The 26478-nt window shown below is 37.2% G+C and overlaps 1 protein-coding gene across 1 annotated transcript in view; it reads right to left on the bottom strand.

The window, feature by feature from the left end:
- Window positions 1-26478, bottom strand: part of MED13 (mediator complex subunit 13) — a 119829-nt gene that overhangs the window by 48300 nt on the left and 45051 nt on the right. The window contains exons 8-9 of the mRNA XM_021718947.1: window positions 16587-17270; window positions 1045-1258 (exon numbers count right to left, since the gene is read on the bottom strand). Coding sequence (XP_021574622.1) covers window positions 1045-1258; window positions 16587-17270 — 898 coding nt within the window. The remainder of the gene's footprint in view (window positions 1-1044; window positions 1259-16586; window positions 17271-26478) is intronic.

Below are 26478 nucleotides of genomic sequence, written 5' to 3'. Positions count from 1 at the left end.
TTAACCTAAATCTCTCAACTCCAAAGTCTGTGTTCTTTCTATTATAAGTGTAGCCTTGCCAGTTACAACTGTTTTCATATTTACAAAAAGATAAAATTTCAAGTATCTGGCACATAGTAGGGCTAAATAGAGCTTTGTGAAATTAATTCTTTGTATTAAACATATTACTGGATCATTTTCACATTTTTACAGCTTTCAGTTTTCATATTTTCTACTTAACATAAAATTCTTATCTAGCAGAGTTATCTTATGCTTACTAGATTTCAAAAAAAAAAATTCTTTTTTTAAGTCAGGGTCTCACTCTGTCACCCAGGCTGGTGTGCAGTGGCATGCTCACAGATCGCTGTAGCCTCAATCTCTGGTCTCAGGCAATCCTTTCACCCATCCTCCCAAGTATCTGGGACTATAGGCACATACTACCACACCTGGCTAATTTGTTTCAGAATCTTTGTAGAGATGAGGTCTTGCCATATTGCCGAGGCTGTGCTCAAGTGATCCTCTCGCCTCAGCGTTCCAAAGTACTAGCTAGGATTACAAGCATGAACCACCACACCTGGATCAAATTTTTAATTTTTAAAATTTTAATAAAATAACTATTTCTGTGCCTGTTACTTCATTAATATAAGTTTCTATTTTTAGGGACACTATAAGTTACTGAATCACATAATTTAAAATACATATTTTTAAAATTCAGTGATGTATGTATTTTACTGTGTCTTTGAGAACTGAAAATTCACTTATGGCATATTTTTAACTCAATGTCAAAATCGTCTACAACTAAATGCCCTGATTTCAATTATGATAGAGGGCTAATAGCTTCTTTATCCTACCCAGAAAATTTTAAAGAAAACAACAAAGATCTCATTATCAGAGACTAGCTGTAATATGTACCATGTATCTGACTTACCCATTGAAAAAAAATTTTTTTCTAAGTAAAATGATTAATCTTTCTATTCTAAGAGAACATAATGAGGTTAAGTGTGCTATTATATGCAGTACTACAAAATCATGAGTGACCCCTTAGTGTACTGTGATTTCTCTTACCTTGTGTTTTTTTCCAGTTTCTCTCTCACTATTTTGTCTATCTTTTTTATCAGGAAAAAGAAATTCCTCATCTCCTTCAACAAATGCATATGGATCAATTTTAGGTTCTTGTTCTGCATCAGATGCTATTGCTGAAAGGTACTGATTTTTTATTTGATATTGCTGCACTAATTCATCAGAAACCTTTAAAGGTTTCTTACATTGCACCATTAACCTGCATAAAAAAATTTAAAAATTAATTATATTTGTTGTCCACAAAAGCATAAAAAATTTCCAAAACAACTCAAGTATCAATGAAATTTTTAGAATTGCTTATAGATTATCTAACGTGCAACTTATTTTATAAATAAAAAAACTGAGGCATAGAAAGATTAGGTGATGTATTGACACCGCAAATTTAGCAATAGAGAAATGGAGCTAAAATCTAGGTCTCCCATCTACATTTTTCCACCAAAATATGCTGTCTTTAGGTAATTCACTCTGCTCTCAAGTCCTCAAGCACACTAACTCATCCAAATCCATTCACTGAAAGGGGCTCTTGGATCTAAACTGTTCTAGTATAGTGACTCGCAAAGGTATGGGCTTTACAGTGAGATAAGATACTTTTAAATAAGTTATACATGTATATAACCAAAGTGATTATGCCTTTTTCTTTACTGACATGAGTAGATATATTTTAAGTTAAAATTTCTGCAGGCCTGATATGTTTCATGAAAATAACATTATTACTATTAACTCTGTCAAGATATTTTACAAGGCAAAGTGAAGTTTCAGTGCAAGTATCTCAGTTTTTTCTAACCACATTGTTAAATCAATTGTAAAATCAACATGGTAACTAACAAATATACGCTTCTCTCTACTCTCCTAAAATAACCAGTAAGATGACAAGGGATGATAGATCAAGGGAGGAGACAACAGTGAAGCTGGAAAGATGAACTAGTGGAAACTGACAGACCCTAGAAAGCTGAAATCTAAGGCTAAGAGGGAAGGCACAAGAAACAAACTGATTTGTACCAGAGAACCCCAGGAAGCATCAGGACTTCTATATCGCTAAAGACCCAGTATAAATACAGAATTATTAGCTTCTGGTTTGAATAAGATAATTTTAGACTTTCAAATTCCTATTTTCTCAGGTTTACAACACTGAGGTTCTCAAGATGTCATAACAGTGGCAGCCAAGCTTCTAGTCAGATCATGTTCAAAATCCTGCAATGACTATTTCACTGAGTAAAAATCAAATTTTTGCTCTACTAAACCTTTCTATAATCTAGTTATTCTCTTTTTCAACTTCATCTTCAACTATTCTAGTCCTCCTTCACTCGCACTGCTTCCCAGGGTTTCTTTGGTGTTCCTCAAATAGGCCAGATACCCTCCTGGCTGTTCCCTTTGTTAGGAAGTGTTCTTCCAAATATCTATATGGCCATCTCCTTTACTTCCTTCAAGTCTTTAAGTTCTCTATGAGATTTTATTTAAGTACCTCATTTAAAATGCAAGATGATCACCTGCCTTAAAATTAATCCCCCTTATCCTACCCTATATTCCTCCATAGTACTTATCTTTTAGCATACTGTATAATTATGCTCATAGCCAACTATCACCCCCACTAGAATATAAAAGTCCCACAAAGACAGGGATCCTTTGTTCAATGCATTATCTCCGATGTCTAAGGAGTCTGGCATATAACAGATGTTCAATAAATATGTTAATGAATAAATGAAATCTAAAAGCCGCACAGCACTAAGATACTTTTGCATTAACAACCCTAAAATATAATATCTTTTATTTGAAATAAACTATTTTTACACATTAGGAAGTACTGATCCTACTGCTTATATGCTCTAAGTACCAAGACAAAATTATAAGAAATGTAAGGTTTAGGAGCAATTAAGTATTTGCCAGACTGTAAATTATTTGCATGACAGGGATATCATATCTCATTAATTTATTCACTAATGCCTAGCACTAGCAGCACTGGAACCCTTATGAACTAAGGGCAAAACAGTTCATCAAAATGAAAATAGATTCTTTTGTCAACATGCTACAAAATATTCAAATACTGATAAAATGCCCCAGATTTAACCCCAAAACCAAAATCCCAAATATACAAAAACTTTCTTCCATGGGAACACAATGCTAACACAGTGTCAACAGTGATATGCTTTACAAATAATTATTAGAATAGTTCTGTTCTATAAACAGATGAGTATTTTTCTTAAGAGTAGCTTTGTACCTCACCATAGTAGGCCCTAAATAAACACTGGCTAAATCGTCTGCCAAATATTTACTAATGTCAAATATTCACTACTGTAAAATTTTTTTTTTTTTTTTGAGTTGGAGTCTCACTCTGTTGCCCAGACTGGAGTGCAGTGGCATGCTCCGGGCCACCACAGCCTCGACCTGCTAGGCACAGGCGATCCTTCTACCTCAGCCTTCCAAGTAGCTGGAACTACAGGCACTCACTACCACGCCTGGCTAATTTTTGATTTATTGTAGAGATGTGGTCTCACCAAGTTGCTCAGGTGGGTCTCGAACCCGTAGGCTCAGGCAATCCATTGGCCTCGGCCTTCAAAACGCTGGGATTATAGGCTAAGTCACTGAGCCCAGCCATAATGTAAATCTTTTCAAAACAGTATTTCTACCTACTTTGGCATGTAATTTCTTATTTAATACTTAAAATAACCTCACAAGATAGAAAATCTGAATTTGATGTAAAAATTATATACAAATAAGCGATTTACTAAGGTCACATGATGGCAAAGTTAGGGTTAGAAAGGTAAGTATTCATTATTCAAATAACTATTCACAGGGAAGAAAGTATAAGAAATCCTCCTAACACTTCTATACTGTTGGTAGGAGTGTAAACTAGTGCAACCTCTGTGAAAAGCAGTGTGGTGATTCCTAAAAGCTCTAAATATCAATCTCCCATATGAGCCCGCAATCCCTTTACTGGGAATATACCGTGAAGAACTCAAATCACTCTATAAAAAAGATACCTGCACACGTATGTTTATTGCAGCCTTGTTCACAATAGCAAGAACTTGGAAACAACCACGCTGCCCATCAAAAGAGGACTGGAGTAAAAAAATGTGGTACATATACACAATGGACTACTACGCAGCCATAAAAAAGAACAAAATCATGAATTTCGCAGCAACCTGGATGAAACTAGAGTCTATAATACTGAGTGACCTCTCACAGAAACAAAGATCCGAGTATCACATGTTCTCACTCATATAATGGAGCTTGAACATCCAATGTAATACTATAAGAAAATGACTGACGGTACTGGGAAACTATGGTGGGGTGAGGGAGATGGGACTAACAGTAGCAAATATCTGTCTGGGGATAGGGAAACACCTCTTATCAACAGGGTGCCTGAATGAAACGTAATTGTACACCTAACCCTTAACTGTACCCCACAAAATCATAATAAAAAATATTGATTATGAAGAAGAAAAAAAAAAAGAAATCCTCCTACCCCCAGCCTGAAAGATACTATTACTCTATGCCAAGGTAAAGAAAACAACTGTTTTCCATATTAAGTTGTCCTCTGACAGAATCATAAAAACTTACACACTGTTTACATGAGTAGTTGCTAAATGTTGTGCAGTAACATTATTAAAAGGACCGATCCTACTGCACAGGGCTCTATTAAAATAAAAATGAGTAAACCAAATGCGTTACCTAAAGTGACTTTTAGTTATTTTATTGAATCATTCTCACAGACATTGTGATATGCAAATAATTTAAATTCTTCAATATCAAGAGTATCAAGTCACAATAAATTTAAAAATATAAATCATTTTCATCATACATTCTTCTGTATTGTTAGAGCTGATAAAAAATAGAAATAAAAATTGTGATTTTTAAGAGATGTCAGATTAAAAACTCAAATTATCACTTTGCCACTAATTATATAGTACATATACTTTTATAAATAGAAACACCTCTCTTCACCTCAAAAGAACTTTCACATACAGTCATACAATTAACGACAGAGATTGTTTCAATTAAATAGAAAGCTAAATACAGGCAAACTGGAAGAGGATCAGGTACAGTCATGAACAGGAAGTACTAGAAACTCCAAAGCAAATTTAAATTACTTTTATAATATTCATTAATTGCATCACTTTCCTTTTACTATGACAATAACATACTACCCTGAAATGTACTCATATAGAATTTAACATGACTTGTGCTAGCATGTTGTTATGCCTTTAATCAATAAAAATTCTTCCAGACAAGGTATGACAATATTTCAGAATTGACAATTATAAAAGGAGATAAGCAATTAAAGGAAATGTTAAGGAACAAATTAATTTAATAAATCTCAAAATCCTTTTTGACGTGATACTTTTTCCAGTACCACTTCCTATATTCAATTCTTAAACTGAGTCAAGCTAGCTGTCAAAGGCATAGCTTTATTGCAACAGAACAGCAAATATAGAAGGGTTACTTAAAAGATTAAGAGAACAGTCAAATCAAAACAAGTGTATTTCATCACAGACTTCTATGAAACAAAGGCATTCTACCTTTTAGATAGATCAAATAATGCATTCTATAACTACATATATACAATAAAAACCTGGTATATCACTAATACACATAGGAGCTTGTTCTACTGATGAACATCATGGTAAAGATATCCTGATGTATCCTGACTACAGAATAAAATTGTGAAGAACTATGTTCAGTTCTTTCTTTGCTCAAGGTTCAGTAAGGTTTCCCTCTGAACCAGAATAGCAAACTATTTTAAGTAACCACAAACTCTACTCAAGTTAAGTGCTAAGTGCTTTTAAAAAAGATATTAAACAACTATAATGTTTTTGGCAGAAATTTTGCTATCTTTAAAATGTATAAGGTCCTTAGCCTCTACTCTGAAATAAATGCTACCATTAATTAACAGAGAAACTAAAAATAATTAGAATCAAAAAGAAGATAAAGATATTCCCCACAGATATGTGCATATCCTGTATATGGGATATGCTATGCTCTACCTCCAACTCCCTCCAACAAGTAAATTCTAACAAATCAGAAATTTTACTTTTAATGTAGGCAATGAAAAATTAAACATAAACTGCTGTACATGGAAGTCTAAAAATAAGAATGAACCAGGCGTGGTGGCTCATGCTTGTAATCTCAGCACTTTGGGAGGTGGAAGTGAGAGGACTGCCTGAACCCAGGGGTTTGAGACCAGCTTGGGCAACTTGGCGAGATTCGTCTCTACTACAAATCAAAAAATTAATCGAGCATGGTGGCACATGCATATAGTCCCAGCTACTCAGGATGCTGAGGTGGAAAGATCACCTGAGCCCAGCAGGTCAAGGCTGCAGTGGCTGAGATCATGCCATTGCACACCAGACTGGGCAACAGAGAAAGACTCCTACTCAAAAAAAAAAAAAAAAAAAAAAGAAAAGGAAAGAAAAAAGAAAGGTACTTAGAAATAATAAATTATATTACTCTGTACTAGTTAGGTAGACATCACTATCTAAAACTGCTGATTAGAAAAATCAAGAGTAGCACTTTCTTTCACTTCTCCACTACTATGGATGATAGTGTCACCCTTCAACAGCAACCAATGGAAAACATTTATTTATACCAAACAGAAAATGGATTTTCATTTAACATCACAATCAATGGAAAACATTTATTTATACCAAACAGAAAATGGATTTTCATTTAACATAAATAAAACAAAGCTCTAAATTTCTCCTCCTGCCATAATTTTCTATGAAGACACACACCTATAAAAGTAAACTATTACAAAGGACCTAGTTCTTTATTTCCAGTGAGGCATTCTTTTCCTTTGTGTTCTACAGCTATTTTAATTGGGTTATTAAAAGTCCCCTCTCTTAAACTTCAGACTAATAATCCCAACTACCTGATGGAATCTCTAAGAGACACTTCAAACTGAATTCACCCTTTTACATGTTATTATATGCACAGAGCTAAAGTCAAATAATACAAAAAGACACAGATGAAATGCCTAAGTACCTCAATTCCTCTCCTTCAAGATAACATGGATTGACTGTTTCTATTATCTAATTAAAGTGAAGAAAAAAAAAAACCCTATGCATTTACCACTATAATGTATACATATAACATGTACCTTGTTCCCAAACTTTATGATCTGGAGACCTTCCCACATCAGTCTATACAGATAAACCTTTGCTTTTTTAAAGTGAAGATGCTGCAATTATTTAGCCAGACCTCAACTATTTAGCAAGATCTTACTTTCCTAAAGTATACCAGCAGTAACTCCAAGGTACTTCTATTTGGAAAAGATACTTTTTAAAAAATCAGAAAAACTAACCTTGTTAAGATTTAGCCAAAAGTGGGTAAAAAGGATGGTAGAGATGCCTTCAAACCTGCTCTTCCTCATCTTTGCTCCTCATGAAACAAATATGTTTGGTCTTTAACTCTTCTGTTACTCCCCTTACTTTACTATTCAGCTGGCTGCAAAGTTCTTAGAAGTCTACTCAACAGCATCTGTAACATGCATTCATTCCTGCTTTCCTGCTGTTTCTAATTTCCTAGTGCAGGCCCTAAATCACTTTGTCTGAGCTGTTCATGCAAATGTTCAAAATGATCTCCCTTCATACATACATATCTCTTCATTTCAAACAATCTTTCACTAATATTACTTGGTTAATTTTTCCAATACCTTGTGACTTTATCTTGCTCAAAAATTTTACCAATAGCTTCCCCACCCAAATTTATGAACACTATTTTGCTATTCCATTCTATAGCCCTACCCCACTTTTCAGGTCTCATTCCTCATGACATACCAAACTACAAAGCAGCACCCCTATAATCTATCCATACTGAACAACATAAAGCTTCTGGATCTCCATAAACGGAATTAAATCATTCCCAGCTCCGTGGCTCTGCAACTCTACTGTATTTATTTATACTTCTATCAGAAAATACACTATGTTATTTTCCATTAGCCTGCAATTTCATTTAGGGCCAGGACTAAATTTATTTTATATCCCAACAGTGTCCTATGGCAGACTGCATCTAAGAGAAATTTCAGTTTTACACAAACTAATAAAGAAAACAGATCATTGAAAAATATGAATTTAAAAAGAAAGGTAACATTCTTAAGGGAGAAAGTGAAGAGAACTTGCAATAGCCCTCTAATTAACTTCAATAAAATGAACTGCTGTACATTTAAATGCACTTCCAAAACTCAAAGTATGGAAAAAGATAATAGATATTTACAATGACTGGGTGATATAAACACAAATTTACTGATATAACAAAGTTTCTGAATGGATTACTCTATGACTAGAAAGGTGTTTGATTATATCTAAAATTATAAGTGCTTCTATAAAGAATTTAAGAAGGCTGTTCAAATGCCATCAAAAGAGCATAATAGATAATAGCAATTCATATAATTAATTTTAACAACAGGGGATATCATTTGACTTTGAAATTGATTATACCGCTTTTTATAGGGAAATGATATTCTTTTGATTCTCAGGATATATTGCATCTCAAGCAATAGCAACAGCAGGTACTAAGTTACTCCAACAAAATCTTTTTCATCATGGGGGAAAAAAACTTTTGTTTCAGCATAATGTAAGACCATGTTAAGTATTTTACTGTGGCTTGAGGGGGCAGGATTAAAATAGTATGTATGGGAAGATCTCCCTAATGAAGCTAATCAATAAACACATTTGGCCTAATTTAATAACTAGTATTCTGGGGTTCAATTTTCTGTTAAAACTTATTCACTAAAAAAAGCACTTGGACACTATTAACATTTCTGTCTGGATAATATTTCGTCATGGGAGACTATTCTATGCACTGTTTAAGATATTTGCCAGCAGCCGGGCCAGTGGCTCAGCCTGTAATCCCGCGCCTTTGGGAGGTTAAGGTGAGTGGATTGCCTGAACCCGCGGGTTAGAGACCCACCTGGGCAGCGAGACCTCATCTCTACAATAAATCAAAAAATCAGCCGGGCGTGGTAGCGCATGCCTGTAATTCCGGCTACTCAGAAGGCTGAGGCGGAAGGATCGCCGGAGCCCAGCAGGTTGAGGCTGCAGTGGCCGGGAGCGACCACTGCACTACAGTCGGGGCGACAGAGTGAGACTCCAACTCATAAAAAAAAAAAAGATATTTGCCAGTATTTCTGGCTTCTAGCTACCAGATGCCAGCAGCTGGCCCCAGCTGTAACAACCAAAAAAGTCTCTAGACATTGCCAAATGTCACCTGAGGATGCAGCTGAAAGTACAGACAATTGCCCTAGTTGAAAACAACTACCATAGAACAACAACTTCAGGAAAAAGATAGAATCATCTAGATAATTAAAACATTAAAAACAAAACAAAACACTTAACCTATCAAGTATAGAACAATTATATTCCTAAATGCTTCTTAGTTCACATATTAGTTAAGCCTCTGATGGTTGACTTTGTGTTATCTGCCATATCGACTAGTTTACTATTACACTCCAAAAATAAGGCTTATATCTAAAAGTGAGTCACAACACAAACACATTTTACTAAGTAGTATAACCAAAACAATACTCACATGAGACATAGAATTAAAGTAAAAGTTCTTTTATTCAATCTTTAAAAAAATTTTTTCTATAAAGCAGGAAAAAATGGTGGACAGGAATTGGCAGAAGTAGAAGCATGTTATTTCCTTAACTTATATAATCATGACCCAGCACTACACTACCCCGCATGCTGCTTTTCTACATTATGTTTCTTGCTTCTCATTCTAATTCAGTGAGAAAAATGCCAAATAATTTTAGAACATATTCTAAGGTTAAGCTGTATTAACTTTTAAGAGACTTTCATTTCACTTACAGATATTCATGTACACAAACAGCCAATACATTTATTTAAAGTTATGGCTGAAATTTGTAGCTCTTATGAATACAATGTGTCCATAAAAACTCCCTCAAAGTTGGTTGGCTTTTTCTTTTTTTTTTTTTGAGTTGGAGTCTCACTCTGTCACTGGAGTGCAGTGGCATGCTCACGGCCACCGCAGCCTCGACCTGCTGGGCTCAGGAAATCCGCCTCAGCCTTCCAAGTAGCTGGAACTACAGTCATGTGCCACCATGCCTGGCTAATTTTTTGATTTATTGTAGAGATGAGATCTCACCAAGCTGCCCAGGCTGGTCTCAAACCACGTGGGCTCAGGCAATCCTCTCACCTTCGCCTCCCAAAGTGCTGGAATTATGGGCATGAGACACCACACGTGGCCTCCCTCAAAGTTTTTAAAACCAAAAATATTCATCCCACATTTTTATATACATTAAATAAGAAAATATAACCTGGAAGGAAAACAAGTTGTAAAATAGTGGAGTATTCTAGAAATATTGTCATTTCATTCATCCAAACATTTGCTAAATTTCTACTATGTGCTTAAGATTGTTCTAGAAAGGTGTGTATGTGTTTATGCTAGAAGAATAGAGCAATAAACAAGACAGTGTCCTTGCCCTCCTTGAGCTTACATTCTAAAGTGAAAAATTAACACTGTATTAACAAATACATAATTATAATTTCAGATATCTGCTAAGAAGAAATTAAAGGCAGTGATAGGCAGTGATTTTGGGGAGAAAAGAGATACCATAGTTTAGATAGAATAGTCCTCCCTGAGAAGATAATTTTTGAGCAGGACTGAATGATAAGAAAGGATGAACAGTTCCCTCTTCTTCATAATACAATTCTAAAGGCTATGAGAAATGAGTTTGACTTTTTGAAGGAATAGCAAGACAACTGTTAGACTAGCTAAATCAGGAAGCAAATAGGATAGCAGTAGATAACAAAGACGAAGAACCAGATAGGCAGGAAATTGTATGCAGTCTTACAGATCAGAAGAAAGAGTCTAGATTTTATTCCTTTTTTTTTTTTTGAGTCGGAGTCTCACTCTGTCGCCCAGGCTGGAGTGCAGTGGCACACTGTTCACAGCTACCGCAGCCCCAACCTGCCGGGCTCAGGCGATTCTGCCACCTCAGCCTTCCAAGTAGCTGAAACTACAGGCGTACACCACCACACCCAACTAAATGTTTGATTTATTGTAGAGATGAGGTCTCGCCAAGTTGCCTGGGCTGGTCTCAAGACCATGCACTAAGGCAATCCTTTCACCTCGGCCTCCCAAAGTACTAGAATTATAGGCATGAGCCACCACACTCAGCCTCTGGATTTTATTCTAAGTGAAAAGGAAACTGTTGGAGGGGATTAAGCAAATGACTGATATATATTTAACTTACAATGATCACCCTTGACTGCTGTGTTAACAATATATGTAAAAGAGAAGTATACAAACAAGAAGACTATGGCCAAGGCAAGAGGATTGCCTGAGCCCAGGGGTTGAAGACCAGTCTGGGCAACATCGTCTTGATAATAAACCAACAAATTAGCCTGGTGTGGTAGCGTGTGTGCCTGCAGTTCTGGCTACTTGGAAGGCTGAGGCAGAAGATCACTGGAGCCCAGAAGGTCACTGCTGGGGTGGCCATGAGCATGCCACCACTACACTCCACCACTGCACTCTCACTGGGCGACAAAGTGAGACTCCAACTCTAAAAGAAATTATAAAGAAAAAAAAGAAAAAGAAACAAGAAGATTAATAGTGTCAGGCAAGAGCTGAGACTGGCATAAACTTTTATATTACAGTTACATAGATATGATTAAGATCTTTTAAGATTTGTTTCTAAGACATCATGTGCTTTCAAGAGATCCATGGACTATTAAATAAGCTAGTTGTCTTCCATGAACTATAAGATTATCCTGATGTCTGTCAATTTACAACTTAGATTGTAATTAAAAATGAAATCATACTAAAATACCTTTAGATTCAAAGTGCTAGATGAAGCACAGGGGTGTGTTTGCTAAATGATAATAAAGGGATTTTACTTTTTAAAAAAGATGGGTTCTCAATATGTCACCCAAGGTGGAGCACAGTGACCACTCATGGGCATGATCCCACTACTGATCGGCATAGGAATTTTGACCTGCTCTGTTTCCCACCTTTGCTGATCCTCCATTCCTGAGAGGTCACCATATTGATGCTGAACTTAGTTAGAACAAACAGTTGACATAGTGCACTACAGCCCAGAACTCCAGGGCTCAAATGATTATCTTGCCTCAATCTCTCCACTAGCTGGGACTATAGATGAGGGCTACCGCACTCAACTAGGAAATTTAAAAGAGACTAAATCTCTAGTGATAGGGAAAATGAGAGAGAGGTGATAAATAGACCAGACATTTGACTGAGTCTTAGGGAAGTTCAAACTAAGATGAAACACAGCAGAGAAAGTTCACAGCCTAGAATATGCAAGAGGAGACTATAGGAAAACTATATAAAGAATGGGGGAGAGGGGGATGGGGGGAGAAAACAGAAAAGTTAAATTGTCTAAAAAAGCCAGAGAAAATCCGGACTTATATGTCTAGACAGAAATGAGAAAAAGAGCTGAAAATGGGAAACAGGAAGGGATCTTTTTTATGGAAAATGAATAAACAACCTGGTGAAAATGGGTGTAGCATTCTCTTCATTCTGGAATTTTAGTGACAATTTCTCTCTCTTCCAAAAATTCCCTACCCATTTATCATAAACAAAGAATCTGACACTTATACCCAGTATATGCTAAAATATTTATGGACTGAGCAAGGCTTGCTAATCAACAAGCTCTGCCTATATAAACAAAATTTCCAATCAGCCCATCTATTCTCTCACTATAAAATATGTATAGACAGCCCCAGCACTTTGGGAGACGGAGGCGAGAGGACTGCCTGAGCCCACAGGTTCGAGACCAGCCTGAGCAACATGGCAAGACCTCGTCTCCACAATAAATTAAAAAATTAGCTGGGCATGGTGGCACATGCCTGTAGTTTCAGCTACCTGGAAGGCTGAGGTGGAAGGATCACCTCAGTCCAGCAGGTCAAGACTGTGGTGGCTGTGAGCATGCCACCGCACTCCAGCCTGGGCAACACAGTGAGACTCCAACTCAAAAACAAAAAATAAAAACAAAATATGTGCAGACAAAAAACAGTTATTGGAAATATGAGAAGAATCACAATAAAGAGAAAGATGAAAACAAAGTAATTTTAAAGGGGGAAAAAAATCACAGAACATTAAACAAGACAGGGGTGTTACTTTAAAAAAAAAGATTAGTTTAGAAATTTTTAAAACAAGAAAAGCAAAAATTAAGAATTTAAGAAAGAAAGCTGAGGAATCTAGCTGTGCATAGTGGCTGGCACCTATAAACCCAGCACTCTGGGAGGCCAAGGCAGGCAGACTGCTTGAGCTCAGGAGTTCTAGACCAGCCTGGGCAATATAGAGAAACCTTGTCTCTACAAAAAATGAAAAAGTTAGCTGGGCATGGTGGGGTGGCCTCTAGTCCCAGCTACTTGGCATGCTGAGGTGGAAGGATCGCCCAAGTCCAGGAAGTTGAGGATGTTGTGAGCCATAATTGTTGTGATCATGGGCAACAGAGTGTGACTTCGAATTAAAAAAAAAAAAAAAAAAAGAACACAGAGCAAAAAAGACAGATGGAAAATGAGAAGAAATACAGAAACCACCTGATCACAGAAGTTCCCAAAGAATTTTTTTTTTTTTGTTTTTTTTGAGTTGGAGTCTCACTCTGTCACCCAGACTGGAGTGCAGTGGCCGCTCCCGGCCACCACAGCCTCGACCTGCTGGGCTCCGGCGATCCTTCCGCCTCAGCCTTCCAAGTAGCCGGAATTACAGGCATGCGCTACTACGCCTGGCTGATTTTTTGTAGAGATGAGGTCTCGCTGCCCAGGCGGGTCTTGAACCCGCGGGCTCAGGCAATCCACTCACCTCAGCCTCCCAAAGGCGCGGGATTACAGGCTGAGCCACCGAGTCCAGTTCCCAAAGAATTTTTTTAAATGGAGATGATATTATCAAAGAAAAAAAGAATTTCCCAGTAGCAGAACAAACAAGGTCTTCAAACTGAATGAGCCCTTCAGTTCTCAGCACATGCACTAGAAAAAAAGATCACTATTCCTACACATAGCCTTGTGAAATTTCAAAATTCTAAAGCTAAAGAGAAGTCTCTAGCCAGGTGCAGTAGCTCATGTCTGTAATCCCAGCACTCTGGGAGGCTGAGGCAGGAGAATCACTTGGATCTACGAGTTCAAGGTAAGCCTGGGCAACCTTGTCTCTACAAAAACTCAAAAAGCTAGCTGGATGTGGTGGCACTTGCTTGTAGTTCCAGCTACTTGTGAGGCTGAGGCAGAAGGACCCCTTGAGTCCGGGAGGTTTAGGCAGGACTGTGGCACTGCACTCCAGCCTGGGGGACAGAGAAAGACCCTGTCCCTTAATTAATTAATTTAATTAATAAAATATTCTAAAAGTCTCATAGAGGCAATAGAACACACTAAAAAAAAGTGTGCAAGAATGAGACTGGTATTACACATTTCATCTAAAGTACTGGACATCAGAAGACAGTAACGCAGTGCCTAAAAGTTCTGAGGAAAATGCTTTTCAACCATCAATCCAATATGTAGCCAAAGTATCAATCCAAGCATGAGTGAAAAAAATCAAATCATTTTCAGAAATATGAGAATGCCAAATTTATCTCCCACTCCCTTTCTCTGAGGGAGTTACAGATGTTCACCAACAAAATAAGGACAAAACTAAAGAGAAGCCACTAGTTATAAAAACAGTGGAATCACCTTAGCAGTATACTGAAATGAAATCCTAGAAAGAGCTGAAAAACAAGACTAGAAAAAAAACTGATCCACATTACAACAGAATATCTTGATAAAGAAAGTAATAAATTCTATATAACAGTTATGTTAGTAGAAAAAAATACATAGAACAATGGAAATTATTTTAAGCAAATAGTAAAGTCTAAGACACCATTTAACCCATAAGTAGTATTTAAGCAATAATAAAATAATTCATTGACAATGGACTGAGATAAGGAAATGTAATATTTGTACACTACTTGGCCTTTCACAAATACATAAACGGTTCTAGCCAGGTGTGGTGGTTCACACCTGTAGTTCCAGCTACTTGGGAGGCTAAGGTGGGAGGATCACTTGAGCCCAGGAGTTCAAGACTAGCCTAAGATCTTGACTCAAAAAAAATTTTTTTGAATTAAAAACAAAAAATTTGCATTGACAGTTGTAATGAATATAATGGTGTTTTGTTGGCTGATTATTACCTCTTAGAAAAAATTACAGATAAAAAATGCAAAAGGCTTATCAGATAAAATACAAATGTAATCAGAATAACATGGAAGTAAGGAGACACCTGGAAAAAAGCTGCCTTCTGCCCAAAGTATGCCATAAATAAAGCAGACAAAGGTAAGCCATAGATGGAAGAAGATATCTATGATAGATAAAACTTATACAAGATTAATACCAAAAGTATGCAAAGAATAAATCAGAAAAAAAAGAATTGGACTAAAAAACAAAATGAACAGGCAACTCAGAGTAGAGGAAATCTAAATGTCCAACAAACATTTTTTATTTTTTTGAGTCGGAGTATTACTCTGTCACCCAGGCTGGAGTGCAGTGGCACAATCATAGCCACCACAGCCTTGACCTGCTGGGCTCAGGCAACCCTTCCGCCTCAGCCTTTCAAGGAAGTAGCTATAACCACAGGCGTGTGTCACTACAGTTGGCTAACTTTTTTTTTTTAATTGTAGAGACGAGGGCTCACCAAGTTGCCCAGGCTGGTCTCAAACCCCTTGGCTAAGGCAATCCTCTCACCTCTACCTCCCAAAGTGCTGGGATTACAGGCGTGAGCCACTGCACCCAGCTCCAACAAACATTTTAAATGATGCTTAACCTCACTAGAAATCTGGAAAACAAGTATTTAGATAATGAGATGACAATTTGCATTTGCAGATCAGTCAAATTAAAAGTCTCATAACACCAACTATTGAGGAAAATGTAGACAACAGTCATTCTCATACTCTGCTGTATATCAGTTGTTTAGACAGCAACCTGGCAACAACTTTTAATGCTAAAAATGGACAAACCTCATGTCCAAATAATTCCTCTTTCAGATGTATTTCCTAGAGAAATTCTTATACAGGGACACAAGGAAATGTGTACAAAAAAAGTTTACTGCTACATCCTTTGTTATTGTGAAAAATTAAAAATAATTAGCAAATCTATCTTTAAGAGAGTAGATAATTATGGCATGTTCATAACAAGAAAATAGCATAATTAAAACAAAGAACTAGAGCCACATGTACAAAAACAGGTTTAGAAGTGATAAATACCAAATTAGAGCAGGGAAAGGAAGAATGGAGGAAGAAACATAATACACAGGCTTTCTACCTGTGTAAAATCCTTCAGTTGGATGACAGACACCAAAATGTTTATACATTGTTTATATACTATTTTCTTTACTTTTTGTAGCTAAAATATTTCATAATAAAGAAGTTCCCTGAGGAAAAACACAATAAAATAAATTAAGCAAAGTTAACACTTCAAAGATTTATTATCGTAAATCCTACTCTGAATTCAATCCTGGAGTCCTAGTATTAATAACTTATGTCACTTCCACCCTTAAATTATAATAGGGACTATTAAAAAAATACATACTCTGTAACTGATGTTACACTTTCCTGTCCAAAAGGTCCAACTGGATCATCCTTGAATTTATCACTTGGAAGTTGAGGTGGTAAAAACTCTACATCTTTTTTCTTTGGGACCTTGTAATACTTCCAGGCTATATTAGCTTCATCTTCTTCCAAGTTTACTGCTGTACCAACATATACTGTAGGTTCTACAGCTTCCTGGAATTGAGGTGGGAAAGACTGGGATAAGCTGTCTATCCTATCTTCCACTGGTTTAGAAGGAACCAAAGGATCCGGTGTTGGCATTTGATAAAAATGCTGACTCTGAGGAGTTGAAGGTGTTTTAGTCACTCCTTCATCAACTACATCACATGGGTGAGGACTAAGAGGGGGCGGTTGAGGTGAATTTGCCATTTCGGTGCCATGCATTTGAGGAGTCTTTGCTACATCATTAGTTCGGATGCTTGAAAATCTCACTTGACTGTCTTGAGCAGAGATCACAAGTCTTTGACTGGCTGTATCTGAATCCATGCCAACATCATCGCTAATAGATACACGATGGTGAAAAGGAGTCAAGGGGCGTTTCTGTGGTTTTTCATTCTTTTCTTGCTTTTCATTGGTCTTGTGCTTAGGAAGTGTTTGTTGTTGCTGACCTAAAGACGGCACCTGTCCTTGTTGTCCAGTATTTCTTGATTTGAGACTTTTGTGCCTAAAAAGTTAAAAGATAGGTTTAATATTTACCGTATCCCTCTTAATTGCAAAGTTTACAAACTCACAGTATTAGACGTTTCAGATATCATTTGCTTTTCACATATAATCCTAAAAGCAAAATGCCTTGAATTTACATGGGGGAAAAAGCTTCGTTCAGTAATCTAAAATATAAATGCATGCAGAAAGATTCATAAAAGCCAATTCTCTAATACACATTTAATAGCTATGTGATCAGAATGCCAAAGAAGATTTGCCTTATATAATCTAAATACTTTAGTATCTGAATTAAATACAGGGGTAAGATTCTAATTATTTAAGATAAAAAGAATTTATTCGTTTCTAAATGTACCTGATATTTCCGTTAGTGGTTGTTATAAATAAATGGTTTGGCAGAACTTAATCATCACCTACAATCTTGCAGCAACTGGCTAGAAAGTATAGGCTACTCTACTGAATTAAAGTTAGATCGGTCTAGAAAGCACTGGATTCTAATGGGTGATGGGCCTCACACCATACCTAACTGACCTAACAAGCTGACAGAACAAGCTGACTAGAAAATGAAGCACAAACGCCTAAAATAATTTTTTCCTCAAAATTTGAAGCAATTCTAAACTGAAGAACTTACAGTAAAAATCTAAATCTGAAAATCTAATAATTTTGTTCACAGTAAAAGATGTATTTCAATGTACTCTGAAATTTCCAAATTCAATGATAATGGCATATTTTTGTACTAAGAAACTAATATATTTTTTTTTTAGTCGCAATCTCTTTTTCGCCCAGGCTGGAGTGCAATGGCACGCTCAAGGCCACCACAGCCTCAACCTACTGGGTTCAGGCATTCCTTCTGCTTCAGTTTTCCAAGTAGCAGGAACTACAGGCATGCGCCACCGCACCCGGTTAATTTTTATGATTTATGTAGAGATGAGATCTCACCATGTTGCCCAGGCTGGTTGGTCTCGAACCCCTGGGCTCAGGCCATCCTCTTGCCTCTGCTTCCCAAAGTGCTGAGATTAAAGGCATGAGCCACAGCACCTGGTTAGAAACTATTTTTTTAAATGTGATGGGGGCCGGGCACAGTGGCTCAAGCCTGTAACTCCAGCACTTTGGGAGGCCGAGGTGAGAGGACTGTCTGAGCCCACGGGTTCAAGAACAACCTGGGCAACTTGGCAAGACCTCATCTCTACAATAAATAAAAAAATTAGCCGGGCGATGGCAGCGCATGTCTGTAGTACTGGCTACTTGGAAGGCTGAGGCAGAAGAATCACCTGAGCCCAGCAGGTTGATCCTGGGGTGGCTGTGAGCATGCCAATGTACTCCAGCCTGGGTGATGGAGGGAGACTCCAACTCAAAAAAAAAAAAAGTAATGGAATATGCAGTTTAAGAATTCAGTATTAAGTTTTTCTTTTAAAACTTATTCTACTTTTTTGTTAAGCCAAAGGCACCCAGAAAGAGTATTAAAAAGCAGTGGCAGGCACTTATTAGAAAAACTCTGTTGAGGAAACATGCTGAGACATCTTTTTGAACAGAGCCTAGAACACCTTATTGCACATGGGAAAAAAAGCATGAAAGTTATCAAAGAAAACTGGATTTGTGTGAAAAGGACACAGGAGAACGCCATTATTCTGATACTAAAATCAAAGACATTACAAGAAAAGAAAACCACAGACCAATATCCCTCAAGAACACAGATGTAAATCATTAGTAGATATAAATAATTGACAAAATATTAGCAATTGAATCCAGCAAAATATAAAAGAATAATACATTATGACCAAATGGAGCTTATTCCAGGAATGTAGGGTGCAGCATTAAAAAAAAAAAAATGATATACCACATTAACAGAATAAGAGAAAACCATATTATCTCAATGAATAAAGAAAAACACACAAGATTCAACATCTATTCATATAAAAAGACTCAGCAAGCAAGGAATAAAAGAGCATGCTCAATCTGATAGACAGCTATGAAAATTACAACTAATATCATACTTAATGATGAAAGACTGAATAACTTCTCCGTGAGATTAAGAGCAAAGCAAGAATATTAGCTCTCAACATTCATTCATTCATTTTGTAGAGACTGAGTCTCACTATGTTGCCCAGGCTGGTCTTGAACTACCGGACTCAAAAAATCCTCCCACCTCAGTCTACCCAAGTGCTGACATTACAGGCATAAACCACCAAACCTGGCCTAACATTTCCATTTAACATTTTATTGAACATTTTAGCCAATGCAATAAGGTAGAAAAAACAAAGCAATCCGAGATTTCAAAGGAAGAACAAAAACTGTCTGGATTCATAGTCAATATTACTAGAAACTACACAATGAAAGAGTTAGGCTGATCACCATCTAACCAATCCTAACATTATAAGAAGCAAGACAACCAGAAATTGTGTCTCTGTATATATGACACAATACAAAGTAAGACAGCATCATCTATTAAGTATTCTCGCCAATAATAATAAAGTTGAATCTAATTATACCTCCAGATCAGCACTGTCTAACAATATGTTCTATGATGATGGAAATGGCCTGTATGGAGCACTTGAATTGTGACTAGTGCAACTAAAAAACTGAATCTTTAATTGTATTTCAATCAACTACTTTAATTTTAAATATCCAATAGTAGTTACTAACACGGCTAGTACTGGACACAGCACAGCTCTAGAGCTACCTTCCATTCACAGAAATGCAAAGGATAAAGGAAGAAATTAAATGGCACTAAAAAAAAAAAAAAAAGTTATAGCCTGATTGGTGTCTCATGCCTGTAATTTCAGCACTTTGGGAGGCAGGAGGACACTTCAGGCCAGGAATTTGAGACCAGCCAGGGCAATAGTGAGACCCCTGTCTTTACAAAAAAATTAAAAAACAGCTAAGCATGGTGGCACAAGCCTGTAGTTCCAGCTATTCGGGAGGCTGAGGCAGCAGGATCATTTGATCCCAGGAGTTTGAGGCTGCAGTGAGCTATGTTCATGTCACTGCACTTCAGCTTGAACAACAGAGCAAGACACTGTCATTGTATTAGGCATTATAAGTTACCTAGAGATGACTTAAAGTGTAGAAAAGAATGTACATCGGTTATATGCAAATACTACACCATTTTATATAAAGGTCTTGAGCATCCATGGATTTTGGTATCCACAGGGAACCAATTCTCTACTGGATAGCAAAGGACGACTGTATATAACAAAATGTGCCAATGTTCAGAAGATCTGCATAACCCAGTGAACAAAAATTTTCCAAATGACCAATACACGATGTAACAAAATCATACATAAGCAAAAGATCCATTCAGTTATTAGTAGAGTACAAGAATTTCACTAACACGGCTTTCAATTCTACATTACAACAAACTTTTTAGAAAACGTCACTTGTCAAATATTGGTGTAGTAGCAAAGAAAGATATTCACAATTATTTTTAAAAGTTATTAAAATACTATTCTTAGCTGGATGCAGTGGCTCACACCTGTAATCTCAGCACTTTGGGAGGCAGAGGCAAGAGGATTGCCTGAGTCTAGGAGTTCAAGACCAGCCTAGGCAACTTGACAAGACTTTGTCTCTACAATAAATCAAAAAATTAGCGAGTCGTGGTGGTCTGTGCCTGTGGCTCTGCTACTTGGAAGGCTGAGACAGAAGGATCCTGAGTCCAGCAGGTTGACGCTGTGGTTGGTGGCCATGATTGACTCCTACTCAAAATAAATACATACATACTATTTTCTTTCTTTTCCAAATGCAGAGCTATGTGAGACTGAATTTTCTTCATATACTCAACCAAGACAATATCCAGCAATTGGTTAAATGCAGAAGCAGGTAAGAACCCAGCTATCTTATTTTGCTCAACATTAAAGAGATTTGTAAAACCGTAAAACAATGCTGCTCAACTAATTTTTTTTTTGAAAAATATAATTTGATGTCTATAAATATATTTTACTACTGCCAATAGGCACTGGGTTTATTATTTTTCAGTAAATTATATAGTGCTCTAAAATTTCTTTAACATATAAAAAAATGTAACCCACATAAATACAAGCACATTGAAATCCTCAATAATTTTTAAGACTGTAAATAAGTTCTAAGACTAATAATTTTGAGAATTAGACTGCTTTATTGCAAGACAGTAAGGCAGGATAGGATCTCCATTAATTTGAGGTGAAATATTTGGTTATGTCTCAAATATACAAGGGATGTGAAAAGGAAACAGTCATATATTCACCTACCCAGCTATAAGAGTCAAAAACTATTAACTGGAGCTAGATACTAACAATTTTTGACATTACATCAGTCCTTTTCTTCTCTCTCTATATATACATATATATAGATGTTTTTCTAAAAGCTAGCCTTCTTTAGAGAGAACAATTGAATTTCAGACTCAACCAAATTGAAGAATCTTTCTAAGAGGAGAAGTTGTCCTCAAAGCACAAGCAAAAGAGAATCCCTTTTTTCCTAGTGACCCCGGTTCCCAGTACTTTAGTGTTAATATTTGAAATGTAATGGTTTTTTTTACTTAGAAAGCAGCTTGCTTTCTAAAGGCAACTTTCTTATGAACATTCCACCACAACAAATCTAGCATCAACAAACATGTACTATTCAATCCTACTAATGAAAAATACAACTGAAACAATTTTATGCTTCTCACTTACTATAAGGGAAAAAAAATAATAATAATTTTGAGAAGAGTTTCAGACTGGTGAAAGCACAAGAAAAACCAACAATCTTTACATGCAAAAAGTGGGAATCAAAGTGGTAAAATCTTTTTTGAAGTCACAAGTATTTAAAGCCCTCTCACCCACAACTCTCTATCACATCATTTACCTAATTTAGTTCCTTCCTAGTACTCACTCTTAAATTTAAAAAAGGAGCAGTACAGCCAACCTCATCTGATTCAATACCTCAGCCTTGGGGAAAGCCAGATCCCAAGTGCTAGTTAACAACACTTTCCAAGACACTCTGGCAGTTCAGGACACTGTGAGCCAGTGTAGGTGCACAGCACAGGGCTGGCACATCTGGCAACTGAGAAACTAACCACACCAAGACTATATATGAGGTCTGACAATTAAGTTCACAGACTTGCCTCCATGTGCTTACACTGGTATCCCTGTACAAGCAACTCGGTAAGGTTTCATAACCTTGGTATATCAGTGTCTTATAGCTGTGTTCGTGTCAACATGTGACACTGTCTTCTGAGCACCATTCATTATTGTTGGTGCGTGTTTTTGTGTGCCATCCCAAGAATATTGGCGTTGAATTAGAGCAACAAACAAATAATAAATTTCTTGTTAAACTTGGCAAGAGTGGAAGTGAAATCAGGCGCATGTCAGCCCAAGTTTATGGGGATAATGCCATGAAGAAAATGGCAGTGTACAAATGGATTGTTTTTCTGGGGGAAGAGAAAGCATCACCAATGAAGAGAGATCAAGACAGCCAGTAACAACCAGAAACTGATAAAAACATGGCAAAAATTGGTCAAATTGTATGTCAAAATCATCAGCTGATTGCAAGAACCATAACAGACCAAATAAACATTGATAGAGAAACAGAAAAATCTTAACTAAAAATCTTGGCTTGAGAATGTGTGCAAAAATGGTCTCAAAGGAGCTCTTGCATCACAACAATGCACCAGCTCACACAGCACTATGTATAAGGGAGTTTTTAGCCAGTAAACTAGTAACTGTATTGGAACACCCTCCCTATTCACCTGATCTGGCCCCCAGCGACTTTTTTCTTTATCCAAAGATAAAGGAAATATTGAAGGAAAGATTTTTTTTTTTTTTTTGAGTTGGAGTCTCACTCTGTCACCCAAACTGTAGTGCAGTGGCTACTCCCAACCACCGCAGCCTCAACCTGCTGGGCTCTGGCAATCCTTCCGCCTCAGCCTTCCCAGTAGCTGGATTTACAGGCATGCGCGACCACGCCCGGCTGATTTTTTGATTTATTGTAGAGATGAGGTCTCGCTGCCCAGGCAGGTCTAGAACCCGCGGGCTCAGGTAATCCACTCACCTCAGCCTCCCAAAGGCGCGGGATAACAGGCTGAGCCACTGAGCCCGGCAGGGAAGACATTTTGATGACATTTAGGAGATCAAGGGTAACACGACGACAGTTCTGATGGTCATGCCAGAAAAAGTTCCAAAATTGCTTTGATGGGCAGACTAGGCGCTGGCGTCAGTGCATAACTTCCCAAGGGGAGTACTTTGAAGATGACCACGGTGATATTCAGCAAAAAGCTATGTAGTGTTTTCCTAGGATGTGTTTGCAAACTTAATTGTTAGACTACATATAACCAAGGAAACCCTATAGTGCCTACATCAGTCCCCTGCCAACTTCAAATAAGAAGAAATTGTCTACTCAAATGAGAAGAAACCAGAAAAATAATTCTGACCGTAAGAAAAAGCAGAGTTCTCCAAAAGACCACACACCAACTCTTTAGCAATGAACCCTAACCAAAATGAAATTGTTGAAATTCCAGACACAGAATTCAAAAAGTTGATGATAAAATTGGTCAATGAACTTTAGGAGAAAATTGAAAACATAAATAAAATTTAAAAACTATTCAGGCCAGGCTCGGGGGCTCAGCCTGTAATCCCGCGCCTTGGGAGGCTGAGGTGAGTGAATTGCCTGAGCCCCTGGGTTCGAGACCCACCTGGGCAACTTGGCAAGACCTCATCTCTACAATAAATCAAAAATGAGCAGGGTGTGGTAGCGCGCGCCTGTAGTTCCAGCTACTTGGAAGGCTAAGGCGAAAGGATCGCCGGAGCCCAGCAGGTAGAGGCTGTGGTGGCTGGGAGCGGCTACTGCACTCCAGTCTGGGTGTCAGAGTGAGATTCTAACTCAAAACAAAACAAAACAAAAAAAACTATTCAGGACATGCATGAAAAATTCTCCAAAGATGAAAACACCTTAAAAAAAAAAAAAAAAAAAGCTGGCCACATGTGGTGCCTCAAAGTGCTGTAATCCCAGCATTTTGGGAGGCTGAGGCAAGAGGACTATCTGAAGTCGTGGGTTTGAGACCAGCCCGGGCAACATCATGAGACCTCATCTCTATAATAAATAAAAAAAATTTAGTCAGATGTGATAGCACACACCTGGAGCTCTGACTACTTGGAAGGCTGAGGTGGAAGGATCACAGGAGCCCAGCAGGACAACACCACGAGCATGCCACTGCACTCCAGCCTGGGCGATGGAGTGAGACTCCAACTCAAAAAAAAAAAAAGGCCAAGCTGAAATTCTGGAAAGAAAAAAAGCATTTAGGGAAGTACAAAATGCAGTGGAAAGTTTTAACTGCAGAGAGGTAGAACAAACAAAAGAAAGGATCTCAGAACTTGAAGCCTTTTGAATTAACATAATCAGACAACAATAAAGAAAAAATAATCAAGAGAATGGAACAAAATCTCTAAGAAATGTGGAATTATGTAAAATATCCAAACCTAAGAAAAATAGGTATTCCTAAGGAAGAAGAGAAAGCAACAAGTTTGGAAAACCTATCTGAAGGAATAATGGAGGAAAGCTTCCCTGGCCTTGCCAGAAGACCTAAACATCTAGATACAAGAAGCCCAAAGAACCCCCCAGAAGACTCATCGCAAAAAGGCATATAATCATCCAGCTATACAAAGATAATGTGAAGGAAAGAATTATAAGAGAAGTGAGACAAAAGCATCAAATAACTTACAAAGGTAAACTAACAGCAGACTTCACAGAGGAAACCCTACAAGCCAAAAGGGAGTGGGGTCCCATCTTCAATCTCCTCAAACAGAATAACTGTCAGCCAAAGATTTTGTATCCTGTAAAACCAAGCTTCATAAATGAAAGAGAAATTAAGTCCTTCTCAGACAAGCAAACACTGAGGGAAACTGTCACCACTAGACCGGCTCTACACAAAATATTCAAAGGAGTCCTAAATACTGAAACAAAAGGTCAAAATACACCATAGAAAGACACTGGAAATCATAAAGTTCACAGGCTTTACAGAACACCAACACAACAGAGAAAATAAATAAACGAAGCAACCAGATAACAACCAGTGTGACAAACAGAATAGTGACTTACATATCATTATTATCCCTGAACATAAATAGTCTCGATGTCCGGCTAAAAAGAGAGACTGGCAGGATGGATTAAAAAATACTACCCAAATATCTGCTGCCTTCAAGCAACCCACTTAACTCACAAAGACTCCTACAGACTCAAGATAAAGGAGTGGAGAAAAATATTTCACTCAAATGGAAGCCAAAAACAAGCAGGAATAGTCATTCTCATAACAGATAAAACAGACTTTAAATTGACTACAGTAAAAAAAAAAAAAGACAAAGATGGCTATTATATAATGATAAAGGGATCAATCCAACAAGGAGATATAACAATTTTAAATATATATGTGCCTAACACCAGAGTCCCAGCTTTATAAAACAAATTCTACTAGATCTCAATAAAAGAGATATACAGCAATACAATAAGAGTGGGAGACTCCACTGACAGCAGCAGAAAAATCACCAAGTCAGAAAATCAACAAAGAAATACTGGAGTTAAACAGAACTCCAGAGGAAATGGAAATAGCAGACATCAACAGAACAATCCATCCCAAAACTACAGAATACACATTTTTCTCATTAGCACATGGAACATTCTCCAAGATAGACCATATGAAAGGCCACAAGGCAAGTCTCAATGAATTTTTAAAAAAATCAAAATCATATCAAGCACCATCTAAGACCAAGAGATTAACTCCAAGAACTCACGAAACCAAAGATATGGAAGTTAAACAATTTACTCCTGAATAATTCTTAAGTCAACAATGAAATCAAGATGGAAATTAAAAAATTCCTTGAAACAAACGACAAAAATGAAACAAGTTATCAAAGCCTCTGGGACACAGTCAAAGCTATGCTCAGAGGAAAATTTATAGTGCTTAAGACCTACATTAATAATACAAAGATTATATTTTGACAACCTAACATCCCATCTCAAGAACTAGAAAAACACAAATAAGCCAAACCCAAAGCTAGCAGAAAAGAAATAATGAAGAATGGCCGGGCACCCATACCTGTAACTCCAACTCTTTGGGAAACCAAGATGAGAGGATTGCCTGAGCCCGCAATTTGAGACCAGCCCAGGCAACTTGGCAAGACCTCGTCTCTACAATAAATCAAAAAATTAGCCAGGCTCGGTGGCTCAGCCTGTAATCCTACGCCTTTGGGAGGCTGAGGTGAGTGAAT

This window comes from Carlito syrichta, unplaced genomic scaffold (assembly GCF_000164805.1).
Source record: "Carlito syrichta isolate Samal-C Ts95f unplaced genomic scaffold, Tarsius_syrichta-2.0.1 Scaffold314028, whole genome shotgun sequence".
In the NCBI taxonomy this organism is placed as follows: Eukaryota; Metazoa; Chordata; class Mammalia; order Primates; family Tarsiidae; genus Carlito; species Carlito syrichta.
This window is presented reverse-complemented; position numbering and strand designations above follow the sequence as displayed.